The 19,704-nt window shown below is 34.9% G+C and overlaps 2 protein-coding genes across 2 annotated transcripts in view; both read right to left on the bottom strand.

Moving 5' to 3' along the window:
- The window catches only part of LOC139975624 (receptor-type tyrosine-protein phosphatase kappa-like), a gene marked incomplete at its 3' end in the record, with an annotated part of 35,053 nt that extends 24,280 nt beyond the window's left edge, over window positions 1-10,773 (bottom strand). Inside the window, exons 1-7 of the mRNA XM_071983684.1 lie at window positions 10,602-10,773; window positions 9,747-9,881; window positions 7,609-7,749; window positions 6,701-6,967; window positions 3,146-3,460; window positions 2,884-2,949; window positions 1,971-2,077 (exon numbers count right to left, since the gene is read on the bottom strand). Coding sequence (XP_071839785.1) covers window positions 1,971-2,077; window positions 2,884-2,949; window positions 3,146-3,460; window positions 6,701-6,967; window positions 7,609-7,749; window positions 9,747-9,881; window positions 10,602-10,773 — 1,203 coding nt within the window. The remainder of the gene's footprint in view (window positions 1-1,970; window positions 2,078-2,883; window positions 2,950-3,145; window positions 3,461-6,700; window positions 6,968-7,608; window positions 7,750-9,746; window positions 9,882-10,601) is intronic.
- LOC139955788 (uncharacterized) overlaps window positions 1-19,704 on the bottom strand; it is a 491,243-nt gene that overhangs the window by 464,320 nt on the left and 7,219 nt on the right. The gene's annotated exons all lie outside the window — the stretch shown is intronic.

Genomic DNA, 19,704 nt, shown 5'->3' with positions numbered 1-19,704 from the left:
CTGGTCTACTGAGGTCTACTTTATACTATTACTAATTCTAGGCTAGTCAATAAAGCATTTGGTAAACGAATTAATATCTAGCAATTGCAAGAAAGTATTACGGTATTACCTAGGCTTCCAAAGTCAATCTCGACGGCTCTCATTTTGATAGTGCAACATGGATACCGCGCCGATTCGCGAACAAAAGTTAGGTTTACCGTTCTTGCTTGCATACAGTGTGAAAACTTGCGGCCATACGGACAACACGTTTACCTGTACACACGTCCATATGAGCTCTACATTACACTAAGCGACATTGCGCGGTGATGACGTCACAAGGTTTGTATACCAAAAGAAACTGCGTCAATATGAACATGGATATCAGTATATGTATCACCGAAAGGGATAGGGATCGAAATTGTGACTTTCAAGGTCACAGTTCCATTGGTCAGTTTTACCAGCATTAAAAGAGCATCGATAGTAAAACATATACCTATAGGACGATAAAATAAACGAGATATATCTTGATGGGTCCCTAATAGCTAAATTTTGCACAGGTCACATATACTACTACAAAATTTGCCAAGCTATAAATATCCATTCAGATGTATAATCGTCCAATCAAAATAAAGGGGTGTAGAGGGCAGCATCCACGATCAATGGGTACTAATTACCTGTACACCGAAGCCCTCATAACAGAATGAACATACCCTTAAACATTAGGGGAACACGAAAATGTTCTCCTAACGTTACTGTCCCTCTAAGGTAGCAATTTTCAATATGCAATGGGCACCTAATGTGCACTTTATATAAATATATATATATATATATATATATATATATATATATATATATATAAAAGATGCAATGCATACTTATACAAACTGTTTTCAGGAAAAGGTAGTACATGTTGTTAGCATTAAATGCCAAATCAGTATCATAGACATTCAAAGGTTTCAATGGGCCAGAATGAAACTCTTAAATATATTTGTTTCATCATGTGTTGCTTAATAGTAAATATATGATGGTTTCCTCTCAAGACCAGTTAAATAATTGAGACCATGTAGGTCCACAAAGGTTGAAGCCAAGACCAGCAAAACGTGGTCTCAAGGGCTACATACTGGTCATTTGTAGTAATTCTTATTTGTACATGTAGAAACAGCCAGGGATTTTCCTGTTTCCATAATAATTAGACTACTAGTTTGGAACACTACTGCACTGAATAATAATGAGTTTATACAATAATGAGCATAAATAAAGAACAATAATGATCATATAGCCAAGTCTGTGATAGAAATGATGTTCCGTAGGATGTGTATCAATATCGATTGATTACATCGGTTGTATTTGTCTGTAGCTTCAACATAGAATCCACAAATCACTCTTAAATAATTGGCGCTTTTAAGAAAACCTTGTATTGCATGCTGTTGTTATCATGTGGATTATTTACAAAAACAATTGCAAGCATTTTATCACGACAATGTCAAAGTAGTCAAATCATTCACAAAGATGTAATTCTGACTCACAAAAAGAGAGGCACACCTGGTTAATTTTTGTCTACAATCTAGCTCGAATTAGCTGCTATAACTCTGTCAAATTGATCATTCCTTGGAGATCTGAAATAAACCTATTACATATAATCCTTACTAAAAAGAAACAATCATGTTATGCAAGTTTAAAGCTTGACTTTTACAGTCCACAGGGTAATAAAAACTGTTAAGCTAACGACACACTTCCGAATGATCCTTACAAAATTTACATCATTAGTAGTTATATAGTTCTAAGGATAAACATAAACTATACATAAGCTGAATATAGTTTAGTGAACATTCACATGTAAGACACAACAAATAATCTTCAATACAGATACAGCTTTTCTTGTAAATAATTCATTGCTTGCCCAGTTGCATTCTGTTAAGAGATATATGGCAAAATTCAAACTCAGGCAAGCAAAAATGAACCATATTGTGTAGGTTTAAGCTTGTGTTTACCTGGTAAGTAACTGCTTCACTGCATAAACTGATAAGATCATCCCATTCTATTGTCAGTGAAGTCTCTACCTTATCAGTAACAGTCACATTTCCTTGAGGATAAGGCACTGTAAAGGGATAAATAATTAAATGTTACCTTATCACCATGCCTTTAATGAAAACTGGCAATCGTTTACAAAATGCACCAATGCATTGTCAAGACACAAATTCTGTATGAATTGCCTGTGCATGGAAATATTTTCACAAATGCGCACAAGCAAACACTACGTTGAAACGAGCAAAATGTTCAGACCCTTGACAATAAGCCTAACATTCAAGACTCATTCAACTAGCAAAGCAAGAGATAAGCTTGAACATCCCTCCTGTGGCTTTAAGATGGAGATACATCAAAGCCTAGGCAGGTGAAAGAGATGAGGGGAAAAACTGAGTAATGGGCCTAGTTTTAAGCTATGGGATTTAGGCCCAATAGTAATATTATCAGATTTAGAGCAAATTAGGGTCTCTTTTAACGTCTGCTACAGCTAAGTTATGTGTGGAGCTCTTATATCCATATATCACTAGTATTTATGGCTATTCATAAGTTTTTAATATATTTTGAAAAAAATACATGATCACTTTCAAAATATTGCGCAAATCTTGAAATTTATAACAAAACTTAAAGACAGTGTCATACCTTCATTTCTAACCATTCATTTTCCTAACACTAAGTCTTTATTATGTCATAAATATTCCGGATTTCTCATATATTATCTGGCTGTAGAACAAAAAGAAGGTAAACCTCTTACCTTGACACAGTGTTCTCTGTCTATACAGTCTTAAGTACTAAGAGCTCACTTCCCCCTGTCCTTTTCTCACTAGTATTATTTCACATAAATTATCTGGCTGTAGACCAGTAAACTGATAAGACTCTTACCTTGACACAGTGTTCTCTGTCTCTGAGTGTTACTAGGAGCTACTTCCCCTCCCTGTCCCTCTCTCACTAGTATTATCTTGATTTCTCATAGATTATCTGGCTGTAGACCAGTAAACTGATAAGACTCTTACCTTGACACAGTGTTCTCTGTCTCTGAGTGTTACTAGGAGCTACTTCCCCTCCCTGTCCTTCTCTCACTAGTATTATCTTGATTTCTCAAAGATTATCTGGCTGTAGAGCAGTAAACTGGTAAGACTCTTACCTTGACACAGTGTTCTCTGTCTCTGAGTGTTACTAGGAGCTCCTTTTCCTCCCCGACCTTCTCTCACCAGAATTATCTTGAATTCATAAAGAGTGTCTATCTGTAGACCAGTTAACTGGTGAGACAGATTGAGTCCTTCCTTAATTTCTATGAAATTATCCGCTGCTGTCTGTTGATATTGAATCCTATAATCAATAATAGGTCCATCTCCAGGATCCATCTTGTCATCCCAGGGTCGCCAAGAGACAGTGATGCTTGTAGAAGTTACATCAGTGAAGATTAGCACATTGGATGAATTAGCATAGACTGGTGGAACTAAGGAAAGGAATAAAGCCATCAGGTCAATTAAATTTTGTAAATTGTAATCCCATGGGATAGACTAATTGACTCCTTTCCTACTGAAAGTCGCCGAAGATAACAAGAAACACCCAGAGCAGGTGTGTTTACATTCACGAATGGTATAGCTTGATCAATCACCACATAATTAATTAAACCACCCGAGAATCAATTAAATACTTTTATTGACCACTTAACTGACTGCCTCTTCAGCATGAATTTAGAAAACAAAAAATATATTCCTTACGGGTGACTTTAACATTGACTTACTGAAAGTAAATGAAATATTTAACATACAGAATTATCTAAATGTACTATCACTTTATTCACTCTATCCATTGATTGACAAACCTACTAGAATTACTAGCTCCACATCATCCCTGATTGATAATATTTTTACTAATACTATTAGTAACCCAATTAAAAGTGGTGTCTTTGTCACTGACATTTCTGATCATTATCCCATTTTTTGCATTTCAAATAATAAAAAGGAAAATAGACCTACTAAAATATCTTTAAGAATAATACTTCACGAAAAAATATCGAATCCTTGAACAATGATCTTAACAGTGTTGACTGGTCTATTGTCAATAACGACCATATTCCTGAGACAGCTTTTACTAAATTTTCCGAATTCCTTATTCAAAAGTTTAACAAATGTTGTCCCTATACCAAAGTAAAACAGAAAGTAAAGTATGAAAAGTCCCCTTAGATGACCACTGCAATATTGAAGTAAATTAGACATAAACGTAAATTGTACTCCAGGTATATTTCATCTCCTACACCAACCCAGAAATAACTCAAAATTATAAATACATGCTTAGCACTATCATAACTCATGCTAAGAAAAATTACTACTATAATCTTATTAATGAACATAAAAACAACTCCAGCCAAATGTGGAAAGTTATCAATAAAATCCTCCACAAAGACAGAAAAACTCAGGGTAATAAGTTTTTTTGTCAATGAACACGACTTAACCTCTGATGAAAATATAATTGCTAATGGATTCAATAATTACTTTCTACTGTTGCCAAAAAATTAGCAGATAAATTAACCAATGGTCATCACAACCCACAAAGTTTTGTAAATAGTAATATTTCGAATTCTTTTGTCATGTTTCCTACCAATGTAGATGAGGTACGTCTTGTAATATTAAATTTTAAAAAACGGTAAAAGTCCAGGTTATGAAAACATAACAAATGATGTTCTTAAATATACGATGGAAGCTATAGTACAACCATTAACACATGTAACCAATCTTTCAGTTTCAAAGGGTGTATTCCCATGTCAGTTATAAACTGCTAAATTATTCCAATATTTAAAACCGGTGACCCAAGGTTTTCTCTAACTACAGACCTATTTCACTTCTCCCTTCAATTTCTAAAATATTTGAACGCTTTAGCGTATGATAGGTTGTACAAATTTGTATCAAAACACAACATACTCTATTCAAATCAGAATGGTTTTCGAGATAATCATTCTACTTACATGGCCGCCATAAATCTTATTGACAAAATTTCTACCGGATTGGATAATAGACAATCAACTGCCGCAATTTTCATAGATCTCTCTAAAGCATTTGATACTATTGACCATAATATTTTAACGGATAAGTTACTTGCCTACGGTGTACACGGTACAACGCATAGTTGGTTCAAAAGTTAGTTAACAAATTGTCACAATTATGTCTAGTTTGGCAGTAGTTCCTCTCAAATCTTGACTTGTAACATTGGTGTGCCACAAGGATCCATTTTGGGACTTTGTTATTTATTCTATACATGAATGACATTCACTATTCGTCCAGAAAATCTAACTTTATCTTATTTGCGGACGATACTACTGTGTTTTATCAAAATAAAAATCTTAATGATACTCTTAAGGATGTCGAATGTAAATTTCAACATATATCTGACTGGCTTAATTCAATCAAACCATCTCTAAATAAAGTGAAAACAAAACTTATGATATTTGACAATGAAATCCATGACACGAGTGATATTATGGTTGAACTAGATGGTCAACAGATAAAAGCATCACCTCATACAAATTTTCTAGGAATGACAATTGGTGAAAATTTAAATTGGACAAAACACGTTCACATAATATCTGTATTAAAATTTCAAAATCTAATGGCATCATAAGTAGACTAAAAACCATTTTACCCCGGAGTGCACTTTTAACATTGTATAACACACTTGTGCTCCCTCATTTGAACTAAAATCTCCTTCTGTGGGGATGTACTCACAGAACAACACTTGAAAGGTTATATAGACTACAAAAACGTGTCATTCCAAATATTTGTAAAACACATTTTAGGTGTAATACTGCACCTCTCTATAGAGCTTAAAATTCTTACTCTCTTTGACCTATATCATTATCAACTTGGGATTTTTTATATAAATTTCACAAAGGTACGCTCCCAGTAGCTTTCAATAATTTCTATTGTAGTTACTCAGAATATCATACCTTTAACACTCGCTATAAACACTCTTTATCTCTTTACTCTCTCTGCACTATGTGATTTTTGAAATTTTCTTTTGTTTGTTAAGGGTCCAGACTCGAAAAGTCTCTACTTACTTCTGGTTCCTCTACTTCCATTATAGCATATTTCGAACTTTGTTTATTGTTATTTCATCATAATGTGAGTAAATTACTCATTGAATCTGTTACTGTTTATATATATGGAAAGTGGAAAATAAACTTGAACCCGAACAGTGAAGATAGATGCAGTAAATGAACAAGGTCAATGGAAGTTACGAGCAGGAACATCTACTACAATACCACCAACAAGAACTTATACAATCACTTGTATGGATGGCTACTACAATCACCAACCTGAACACCGCCCTGGACACCTACCATATCCAACAAGAACACCAACAACAGTTACCTTTTGCCTTAAATAATCAAGTAGTAATATATTTGGTTCCCTGTAGATATCCATATGCAGCTGAGATATATATAATGTTGCTGTTGTTACACTTACGTCCACAGTTAATACAGTGTTAAATACTACTATAGTTAGACTTCTATTGACCTGGATGATATATTTTTTAGTAAAAGTCTTCAACCGATAGCTTTAAAAATGTGATAATATCCAGGTAGTTTTTTTTTGGGTGTTGTTGACTTGCCTAAATATCTATATATATCTACCGTGTTCTATGTGAAATGGGCAATCCACTTCTTCTACCGAAAGAATTCTTTCTTAATACTAACCATAAGGTATTAAGTTGATGGTCTCCATAAGCTCAGTACCACTGACGGAACAAGTCACTTGCATGGCTGTCTCTAATGTAATTTCCACTACCTTTGTTTGTTTATAACTTCTTGCATCTTCATCAGCAGTAAGTAATGTACCAGTAAGACGCAGTAACAAGTCACTCTTTGCTACCAGAGGGTTCCTAATAACAGTACAGGTCACGTTAGCTGTTTGACCAGAGTTCACTCTGACATATGTTAGGCTGAAGTTCCCTGCACCATTGTCTGGAATAAAGAACTATAAGTTGTTCTTTCTGAATAATTTATGTGTGTTCAACAAGATAAAAATGTATGCTACAATTGCTTTGATGTTTTCTCATATTGATGCAAATTGTTGTTAAATGTGTTAATGAAACGTGAAAGGCATCTTGAAGGAGCACAGAACATTGTAAATGATGGAGTATTAAGTACTAGGAAAATTTGAAAGTAAAACTAAATTCAAGTGTGCTACAATGGGGCTAGCTAATGGTGTTTCATGATCCTTTAAACCCTTCTATTTAAAAACCAAATGATGATTTCACCGCATGCGTTGATATGCATGAACAGTTTATTAAAACACTCCCATCATTGGTCTTGAACTACATGTAACTAGATTTAACGATGTACTATATCATCATATAGATAGATCATATAGAACTAGATAGTGCTAATCATTTCATGTGAATACATTCCAACTTAACTGATCAAACATTTATCAAAGTTTATTGGTTTACATTAATAATTTCTTTACAATGTACACTAAATTGCCAAATTAATTAATGTCAAGGACTGCTCCATGACTCAATAATGAGTGGTTTTGAGACGCTAACGGTATGAAGGTTAACGCACAGAGTTTAGATGCTGTTTGTACATGGATAATACTTTACCCCGGTCACACGCTATCCCAGTCCAGGGTACAGCACACCCATTGGCACAGTTAGCCTCAACTTCACTGCATGCACCCTCTCCACTTGGGCAAGAGCATCGTAGGTTGCAGGCGACACCATAAAAACCAACAGGGCAATTAACTGGCACAACAAATATAAAAATAACAACATAATTAGACTGCAACCCCCAAAGCCATGACATACTATAATGGAGAATGTTCACTCATGTTGACTTGTATAGGAATTGTTGATACTATTATGGTACAAAAACGGGACTCCATGTAATGCTGGGGAAAAGTGTATAGAATACAGCTTTGCCAAAGAGCCAATCATAAGTAAATATGAGAAGTTTCCAAGTTGGCTCTACCTACATGCATATCATGAAGACATCTAGTGACTTAAATCACATTGTCCTGAGCGTTTAAACCTAGATCAAATCGAGGGTAAGAAACTGGAGTCAACATCTTCCAGGGCAGTGTTACGTTGGGGTGCTCCGGATCAGTTAGTTCAGGGCTCCGTTATTAAATAAGTAGAATTAACAAAAGATAAAGAGAAACTCCAGACATATAAATAATTGTTGAATAAAAGCTATATTTATTGGGCGATATTGTTGCTGGAGTGTATCTGAACTACACTCTCTGAAGTCTGGAATCCTAGTCTTTCCCATACTAAAAAAATACAGTATGAAAGTCATTACAACCTTATGTGAAGGGGCAATAACCTCTCTGTGACATAAAATCTTGGTCACAGAGTCTTTTACTTATAATTACTAAGGCACATAGGAGATGACTATGACTAACCACATATGTAATACACATGACATGCAACAGGTTGTCATCTGTAGTTAAGCATGAATATTTCATGGAATTAAGACAAAGAGGGCTTCTACGAATATGATGTGGGTGCAGGGTGAATAAACTCGGGAACAGGAACTAAGTATACTCTTGAGACAAAGAGGCATGGAAGCACATGTTTATAGTAATATGATGGGGATATAACTACATACTACATTACAGTAGCTATTATGGACTGGAAGCAGCCTTTATATCTCACAGTTTGTCTACAGCTTTACATTCCTTTAACAATCTTCTCTGTCCTCAGAAATATGATATGATCAGAAAGTTCACTTATCAGTAGTAGTTTTTCTTCTGTGGATTCATAATTTATACACTATAAAGGAAACATTACTCAGACACAAAGAAAATCACAGGAAGAAGAGTGGTACTTACTAATACTTACAACAGATGTTGATCTATACCTATTTCTGTACATGGATTTTGGTTGTTTTATTCATAATATGATAATATGTTTACATCTTGGGTCTGTAAAAATTCCACTTGCCCCATCCCTGAATTCCCTACCCCAAATTACTCACACCTGTTTGGTAAGACTAGTAATAACTGAATAGATACAATACAGATATACAATATAGTTTAGAGTTAAGTTTGAACTATTGCTCAACTCTGTTTGCAAAGTGTACTGGAAAAACCCAAAGCAATGCTTTAAGTAATGGTTTGATTTATTGGTTTGAATAAATGGTCAAAAACGAATTAGTACAAAGTTGCAAACAATTTTCCTGTGTACCTGTTCTTAATTAATCACTCTCTCTTGACATCAGCCAAACAAAATCATGTATTTCTGTTGAAGTGATGGTAATCTATTCATACCTCTGCCCTACTCTCAACCGTCACACTGACCCCCTCCCCCATTCACCCAACAAGCGAGAATGATAACATTAAGAGTAAGTTGACAAAGCTTTAAAGGTTGGAAAAAACATTCCAATACTTATTTCCATTTTCAAACATTATAAAACTAAAATGTAAACATGTCTGAGCCAAATAAATATCTTACCTTGCATTGCAGACAATTTGTATCACTACAAACCTTCAGAAGAAATCAGTAATACAATATCCTATGAAATTTCCTAATTTGAATGTAAAGCAGTTCTTCCGACCTAAGTGAGATGGCAAATGTTCTTGTTTTATTTTCTACACCTGACAAGAAAATGATATTTGTTGATTAAGGCAGGGTGCAGATATTAAAGAAAAATTGTTGTTGTAAAGTTTGTGTAATCCCCAAGAAGGGGGCACAAAATTTACAACCATAAAGGGATTTTCTCTATAGCCTGTCTAACTCACATTGACAGTTTATTCCTGTCCAGCCATCCTCACATTGGTTATTTTGACACACACCTGTGTCTAAAGCGCAGAGAGAGTTATCTGCACAATGACACTTCTGTTTACAGTTAGCACCAAATTTTCCTCTCTCACAAGCTGTGGAAATAAACAAAACACAAAGTCTAATTAATAAATAACAATTAATGAGTAAATTTCTCAAGATCACTTCAATAAATGAGAGAATCTCAAGACAAGTTGACATTTTTATCAGAGTGATGCTTCTTTTGAGTTTTATTATTCTAGTATGGTTTTACACAAAAACATGTCCAAAAATGAATTTACGTTATATCAATCAAATGCTTGGAAGGAAAAAGGTGTCAACAATTAAAGAAAAGCAAAATATTAAGATAGTCCAATTTTATATCCCCACAGGAAGATCAATCGTTAAGATTACTCAGTTTCACCTTCTTAAACCACACAATGTGATATCAATATCCAGTAATGCTCAGAATAAACCTTCTAATGGGTAATAGCGTATAACCCACTAGACATATGTTCAATACTTGTTAATTGGCAAGTGAATTGGATTGGAAAGATCTTACACGGAAATTACAAATTTTCAGTAAAGTTCTTCCCTTCTTTCTTTCTGTTTTTTTTTTTTTTTGGGGGGGGGGGTTGGGGTGAAAAAGGCAGGGGAATGTTTAGTGTTATACACTAATTTTCTTTTTTAGCATATCAATACTTTACATATGTACTTTTAGGAAATATTATCAGTGTAATAATAATCACATTTAAATGAGAGATAATAACACACAGAGTAATTGAGTGGAAAGTTGTGTCAGGACCTTTAAAACTTCACTGCAACTATATACCTACTTAGTGTACAGTCCAATCCTTTGTAGCCTGCAGGACATAAACAGCCAAGAGGATCAGGATAACATATGATTGCACCCTGACATCCACCAGCATGGTCATTACCAGAATTATCACATTTATACTCAGCATTCTGACCAAAGACATTCCTGCCATGAACTGTTGATGAAAACATGATACAAAGATTAATAATAATCTAGGTAATCACGGCATCAACCAGCAGCCACAATGAAACAAATAGTGACACAATCTGTCCAAGACATTCCGACCATAAACTGGTGATGCAAACATGATGAAGGAGTAAATAATTAGTGAAAGATATTTCTGGATAATGGCAGCTCTAACAGAACAGGAGCTTAATCTGATTAAAAACATGCCGAGGAATAAGGTTCAAGAAATATACATAATCCAATGAAATGTCAGATCATAAAATACATCTATTAGGTTTCTGGTTAAATTAAATTATAAAAATTGACCAGTGACACAATCAAACCAAACAAATTTCTACCCATCTATGTTGTAGGCTGCAAATTGAAGATAACTTCAAGAGTAATATAATGATCATGTAAATGGCTCTTAATTTCAACAAGTTTTCTGGCAACACTTACATTAAAGGCCCACAATGACCAAAAAATAATTCCTGCCAACAACGACATGTTGTTGGGCACCAAATTAAGTATTAAAATCATAATTTCTATAGCTCATATGTTCTTGTCATGCCACTACAGAAGGAAGAGAGCCCATTCTGATGGAATAAATGTGCAATCAATAAAATTAAACTCAGAAACATAACTTATGGGTAATGTCATCATTTCCAACGGTCCTTTACTACCCGAGGTACAGATTATTAACAATAATCATACGATCGAATGCAAAAATCGTGTATTGTACGTTACTTACTATGTTCACAATTGTTTCCACTGAATCCAGGAGGACAAAGACACAGACCAGTTAAATCTGAACAAACTCCTCCGTTAATACAAGGTTCACATGTATTAGTACAGCCAGGTAGACTCCACATGTTCTCTGGACATGCTACAGTTATTGAAGAGTGAAAATTATCTCATTATGAGTAACCAATCAATCAGAAGTTTGTGCAAAGTAATTAAGTAGTACTTAAAAATTTAGTAGTGAAAATACTACTTTTCATAATATGTGTGTGTTTGCTTTGCATGTTTACTAACTTATGTCCATACTGTGCAATATCAATCAAGGTTCAGTGAAATTAACAATCATTTGTTATTATATTGAGCCTCGGAAATTTACCAGGTCGGATCTAGCATACGGGTAGGTAATCACAACTTTGTTTGCCACTGAAAAAGTTTGCAAAGCAGGGCTTCATATATATCATATGCTATTTTAACATTTAGCACAGAAGGCAACATATTGTCAACAAGTTAGAAAAAATTCGAGCCTTTCCTACATAACACTAAAAATATATTCAACACAATGTGTTCATTTTGAACAGCTATTCTTAAGTATTAACTAACTATTATTTGGTCAGTAAAGCATTTCTCCCTTTCAGGAAGTGCTAAAGATAAAAAGATGGAGGCAATAGAGCAACTTCATTTGGTTCCACACCCAAACCTTGCAATACAAAAGGGATTCAGCTAAACCTTTGTTTAGAAGGATGTTTATAATTTGAGCTCAATCATATGTCTCCAAACTTGTAAGCCAATTACCCCTTGAAACCACAAGACTGTTGCCATTTATTTTTCAGTTTTGACTTAAAATTCCTTCTTCACCTAAAACTAGCACTGATAATCACTGAGAGTTAATTACGACAAAGACTGTCTTTTCCACAGAATGATGTTTGTATAGTACTTCTATTAAGCTCTCATCAAAGTAAGAAATAGGTCATGTAAACTTTATTAACCAGTTTTCAATTCTGTGAAATATATCGTTTCATGTTAAGTTCTGAGAACCTAAAAATACATGATAGCATAGATTTGGTTATGATAAAAGGCCAAAAAATGGGGAAAGAAACAGTTAGAGAAAACCCACTACAACCGTTCTAAACACTTTGGGTGGTAGAATGAGAAAGGAATTAACCGGAAGGGTCTGGTCATAGAGAGCGCAGTGTTAAAAGGATACCAGTCTATTCTAGACAATGTATAATGAGAGTACTACCATTGTGAGGAGAAAGGGAAGTGAGGAAGAAGTAAATATGAAGAAACCTATATTAACAATATACATAAGATGTGAAAATCAAACAAAATACACACCTCTGACAATCACATTCATGATGGCATGGACTTGGTTAGAGTAATCACCATTTTTATGGCACTCAAAGACAACAGAGTTCGAAGCACTAGCATCACCACAAGATGTCTCTTCCCAACAGCGGCTGCCTGTTGACCCATCTGGATCCCACACACCATCTCTCCTCCAACGAAGTTTTCTCTTAGCTACGCTTGACTCAATCAGGACAGTCACCTTATCTCCCATTGATGCACCAATGGAATACTCCAAAGCTTTAGTAGTTGCTGAGAAGAAATTTAAACAGTTAGGTAGTGATAAATAGTTACATAATCGTTTTAAATATTATTTTGCTGTCCTCTTTGCCATGTTTGTTGGTAAATCTGCTTTCAAATTGCCAAAATGTTTGCTTCAAGTTCTTGTATCAGGCAAATAATCTATGCAGTTATGTTGACCATTGTGTGTGTATGTGGATTATAAAACAACATTTACAAGCTCCTCTCAACGGTAAGTTCGATGGACTTGACACTTGGTGGGTGTATGCCTGAATAGGGCTGCAGTGCCTCTGTGACTTATGACATTAGAAACTCAAAGGTCAACATCTAAACTACTAATTAAAAATACACACCATGCATTTAGGTTTCAGTGACATAATAAGCTGCACTTTTTAAGATATGATATCAAAAACTTCCTTTCTTCAGATATGCTTACACAGATGTTCCATTTCATTCTTGAGAAATATGACCTACATGGAATGTATGAAACAAAAAAGGTAAAGGCTTTGGTACTCAAATTTTCATACAAAGGGATACATTCAAGTTTCCTTTCTTAAGATATCGTGTTTGTAGACTTTTATTTCTGATGACCTTTGACATAAAAATAATGAACCACAAGGGTTCAATATTGGTGATATATTCTATATTATAAACATCCCAGTTTCCCTTTAAAAGAGAGATATTTTGTTTACAAAGATTTTACACTGTGACCTATCATGATCTTTGACCTCTAAATGAAACCAATAGGGTTCATCTCTATAACATGTGATATTTACATACTAAATATGAAATAAATCCACATTTCCATTCTTGATTTTCAGATTTAGCTTTTGCTGCTCTCACATGACCATTGAACTCCATTATAAACTGCAGTCTTGTTGAAATCAATATGGGGTAAACATATAGAGTTTGATATCCTTCAAGCATCCGTTTTTGTTATTTATACAATGTTTCAAGCAAGGTTTGAGGCACACAGACACAACAATATACACACAGACATCGTCATGGTTGCAGAGGTTTGAATTAAGACAATGTAAGTATGCATGTATGCATTCCAATACGATTAGTGATCAAACACCCTCATGCCCAAGAACGGGGTAAGACTCAAGGTTTATATCTTTCATCGATGCTACATGGCACTGGTCACAATGGATGTGACAGCCCAAATTGGACAAATGTGTAATAATAAATGGGAATTGTGAACTGTGAAGGAAAGAGGTTGAGCCTGCTTGTGTGATGACATCAGGCGTCGAAGGAATTGATAAAGCTCTGTATTTTGCCATTACGTCAAAACTGACTATAAAGATCATAAACAGTCACTCCCATTTAGGAAATATCTTATAAATTAAAGTAAACCGTCTCCTAAAGTTACCAGAAAAAGAGCGATATTAATGTGTGCATCAACTTTTTCAGGATTTATAATGTAAATTTGACTAATTAATCCAAGGATTGGCACAGAACACATGAGTGATACATTCTTAATGTGCGCCCTGCTTGCAAGCAACTCTCCCTGTGCAGTTGTCATTTAATTGAGCAATTCCTAGTTATCACGTACAAACATTGCCATTTATATTGTCATCATTGAGCAAGCATAACCCATCCCTTCTCCCCCTTCCACACCTGTATACAAGAGTGGCATACATGTGTCGGGGAAAATAACATATCCCTGCTTTTTAATAATGAACATAGTGTCACAGCGCTCCTCCACCAATTTGTCACAATGGTGTGTGAGCAAACAGAGACACAGGGACAGAGACACATGAGAGATGCAAAGATATATATACTTTAAGTTGGTCACATCATGATGAATTCAGGTTTGCTTGCTGATCAGCAAGTAATTGTACACTATTAATTACCACTAATATAAGTAACTCTAAAAACTGCAAACTTGTATAATGTAACCAAGTACATTTTTCTAAATTGACTAAAACAGTACTACTTCTACTGAGCTACTGACTTGTAACTTTAGATAAATTATACAACTTAATTACTTCTGGTAAGGACCAACAAGGTCCAGGAAGCTAAGTCTGTCCTCTTGTTTACAGTCTCCCCTAAGAAAACAGAGGCATAGTTACTGAGAAACAACACTGTGATATCACCAATTACATTATAATCAAGCGTTCTTAGTAGAGATGTGTGTGGATAGATCTTAGATGCACAGACAGGTATAAGATTTATGTTATAGAGAGTTACTGTGGAGGTCAAAGGGTAATTTCTCTCCTCGGACAAAGTTGGAAAAGTATATTTTCATGATGCACTATGTTTAAGCTAGTAAATAGAATTGTTAGTAATCTTTCTAGAAAGTGTGATGTACAATATGAGGACTTCCTGTCTGTGCTCCTAGCCAAGGCAGTGTAAATGTGAACCCAGGGCAAGGGGATGGGGCAGATCTAAAAAAAATATACCTTGTAGAGCAATCATATTTTTCATGACATAATCAAATCTGATGACAATTTTTGGTGTTCAATCAGTTGGGAGATTCTTTATGCCCTAGCAGCTGTATTGAAATAGTCCTTTCTATTCTAATGCACAATGTATAATTTCCATGAAATCTGTTTGAAATATTCTACAATTAAGGCTTATAGTATGTGTGCAAAATATGTTATTCTATTTCCTGTACACGACAATTGAACGTTACTTTAGAATGATTGTTTATCTAAAGATAGGTGATTTGTCTTATAGACTTATTCTGTGTATGTCCACTGTTTATATAGCAAGTAATAGGTGCAATTTACTGGCTACTCTATGGTCCCATCCCTGCTGGTAATTTATTTCATTTTGCATACGCTCACATACCTGCTTCATTGGTCACTAAGACCCTCCATTCCACTGAGCTTTCACCTTCTGTTACAGTAATGGTGTAGATACCAGTCCTTGCAGCTGTCTCCATAGTAGTAGGTAGGGTAAGAGTAGCAGGTTCACTGCTGATGTTTGTCATTGCTTCATCTGGTACTCTAGGACTGTTGTTAGTAAATATATAACGTTGATTTTCTGCCCCACCTGGATTAAAAAGCACTGCTTTATCAAATGATATGCTGGTAGTTTGGGAATCACCTCTGTATACTTCAATGATAGTTGGATTCGTTGTGGTTGCTACGGGACTCTTTACCACAGCAACATAGGAAGGATCACACTGACCTGGTAACAGGAATTGAAAATGAAATAAATGTGATAATTTTTTGACAAAGTGTGCAGTCCTGAGATCCTGAAGTGCGGCAGATAGATTGCATATTCGAAAAGAAATATATACTGGTTCCACTTTAAGCAAAGAATCAAAACTTAAATTTCAAGGTACTGTGGTATTGTAAAAGGAATTTTTAAGTGCGGCTGTAAATATTTCTATTGTCATGTAAATCAGTTCTTTAGTGGAGTAGGCCTTATCCTCTGATATCTTTATAACGTTCATGGTAAGAAAAGCCTTGGAAAATGATAGTATTGGTCCGCCAGTTGTGTACCAATTAACAGATATCAAAAACCCTAGAAAACCTATTCGTATTGTACACTATAACAGACTGAAGCCATATCACTCTGAGGTACATGATAAAGAAAAGTTCCGAGACTTGGCCATTTCTTGTAACGAAACAGCTCTAGGATCACTCCTCCATATTACAAATGCTCAACAGCCAGTTTGGAATGTGAATGATTTGTTTCCTCCCTCGTATGGTATAGCATAGACCCTGTTTCAAGGTCTGTTGATATTGACGCCAAAGTAGGTTTCAGGGTCATTTGCATGATTACCATATATATTAGGCTATATTAAATGTGAGGCCTAACTCACTGACAAGTATCTCATTTTCCCTCAATAAGTCTGACGTCTAGTTCAAGTAATGTTATTCCCTTCAAAGAAATGAGGACATTTCTTTGCATGAAATCTAAGAGGTATTCTCAGGTACAGCTGAATATATTTCTTTTTGTTATGTAAAGAAGTTGTTCAGTAGAGTATCCTAGAACTGTTTGTAAATTCCTTCACTTTGTGTTACGAGGGAGCCATGGCCAGCTATCCCTCGCCTGTGTTCTAATACAGTTGAGATTACTATTTCCTGTCTGCATGTTCGTTATTTTGTTCTGAGTTTTAACTTGCAAATCCACGACCATGTCCCTACCAAGAACTTAAATCGAGGAACCTCGCTCGATGATACAGTATGTCATAAGGTTAATCTTAACAAATCTTGCAGCCACTTGATGGACTTTACACGTTCAACACCTATTTACATTGCATAGTTTTGATAACATCAGCGTTGTAAAGTAATATCAAACAATGCTACAACTTGAAAAACTCCACAAGCACAGTATAGGTAAAAAAAGGGGGGGGGGGGGGAGTAGAGTAATTTAGAAATATTGAACCTTTCTGACACATATTAAACTTTTGCTGACAACTAGTTGTAGGTATACCACAACAGTTATGAATTGCCTATAGAACTGGTGCCACCACACTGTTCCCATGTGAAATTATGCTAAGTTTGTTGTCTGCCTTTGGAATAAATTTTCAGCATGCCAGAATGTTGTACATTCATGATGGTTAAAGATTAAGGTAAGTACTTCCTTAGCATGTAGGATCAAGACTCCAGCTACGAAATAAGGCTAAATAAAGTGTTATAGTACAGTCCATCATTCTTTTGTGTTGTAATTGTTTACAGATGGACCTCTGTTGTAAACATACTTTTAATATTATGTTCCAATCAAGGTTCCAATTTGCTATCAGAACTTCAAGCACTTGCAGTAATGGCCTTAAATATCATCTGTAATTTACCAATGGTAACAATTTAAATGCCAGGCCCCTTTAATCAATCAGTCGTAGACCGCCCTTATAATTACCATAATTATCATACTGATCATTATCAAAGTGTATTTGAATCACAGCTCAAAAATTCCGACAGTAAAAGATATGTCCGCCAGGAATCAGCTATTCACAACCTGTGGGAAGTAAACAGATCTAGATGAATGGCTTAACTAGTAGTGATTTTATTAATCATCCCTGTGTTCTGTCATTTATGTATGTTTGCCCTTAGTGCCCTTTCAACATTTTGAAACTTAACTGCTTTGGTGCAGGGCAAGTGTTATCTATTTTCATTGTGATGGTTGGGAAATGTCAATGTAATTGTTTCTCCTATTAAGAATATACAATATCTATCATAAACACTATCTTAACAACAAATATAACTTAGTCGTCATGTAATATCGTAAAATATGAGGAAGTGTTAGGTATGGGACATGTGTTGTATGGGGCATTTTTCCCATAAAGAAATTTGCCTTGAAAAGTAATGTACACACCAGCCCACAGCTTGTCAGCTTTATTGTGAAGAACTGCTCACCACATAGTTCCTATCACTCTGCCACCATACAACCCAATTCATGGGCTAACTATTCAGAGATTATTATCCAATTGCATGTGATTCTGTATTATCTATACAATGATAGTTCAGTTACAATTGGTCAGGAGTGATAAATAGGAAAGATTCAGAAAGATAATGCGCAAGAAAATTGTTGGTTAAAAAACAATATGTCCCATATGTCAAGCTGTGTCCTACACGTAACAATTTTGAAATTAATTTATGTAACTAGTATAAATGATAGTTTATAGAACAAACTTTTCGTTTTGGAATCCGTTAACATAAATTAGAGCTTTACATAATACCTTTATAATATTTCAACTACTGTTCATCCTTAACAAATCTTCAAATCTATAATACTAAAAAATATGTTGACATTCAGCATTGGAAATTATCCAATGAGGATAACTATTATTAACTAAATAGTTTAAGCAATTGTCAAAAGTTGGCAAAATTACAATTTAACTGAATGCACTAGTTTCAGGTAATTCATCATGATTTAAACGCCACACTGTTTACCTATAAGTAATTATGCAGGATATTTGCTTACTACATCTAAATTCATTAAGTCTATTTAGGAAATCAAAACTTCAGACCTAAATCGCGATAGTTTCATACCTTATAGTTTCATATTTCAAGGAGTTCAAAATGTTAGATTCACAGAGGACGATAGCTCATACTTAAAGGTCTAAGAACACCATAGATGGAAACAATTTCCTAATCACTCTTTTTAGAAAGCATGAAAATAGCTGCAACTCTCATCAAAATCCATCCCACATTGACCATTTTACAAGTCTTTTCCTAATTCTATTTTTATTCGTGATTAGCTAATTATTCACATTGATGATGTACTGGGAGTGACTGTCTAATTTTCTATCATGATCCCCTTTGTATTCACAACCTTCGTTTCAAGGACACTGAACACAGGTTTGTGGCCTAGGCCAATTTTTTAAATATTTGTATTGTCTTCTGAGAAACATCACATTATTCAAATGATATATGTGGGCTAGTAACTAGGGTATAACATATCGGGCCAAAATAAGACATTTTGAGGAGCGAAACACTCCACGTCATAGTTTGCACATATTTAATGAGTCTCCCCAGATTTATCAAAACTTCTAATGTGTACATCTTGGAAACAAAGAGAGCTTTTCAGACAAAACATTTCAACAGATTTGGAATGCAATTATATCACACACCAACATTACTGAATATGGCACAAATTGGCTAGGTGTCCTTAGTACTTTAATCATTTTGGGAATCTTCCCTCTTAAAACTTGTTTTGCCCAAAACAAATGATTT

The sequence above is a fragment of the Apostichopus japonicus genome, chromosome 2 (assembly GCF_037975245.1).
Source record: "Apostichopus japonicus isolate 1M-3 chromosome 2, ASM3797524v1, whole genome shotgun sequence".
NCBI classification, from domain to species: domain Eukaryota; kingdom Metazoa; phylum Echinodermata; class Holothuroidea; order Aspidochirotida; family Stichopodidae; genus Apostichopus; species Apostichopus japonicus.
The sequence above is the reverse complement of the archived record's forward strand: the minus strand, read 5'-3'. Positions and strand labels throughout refer to the sequence as shown.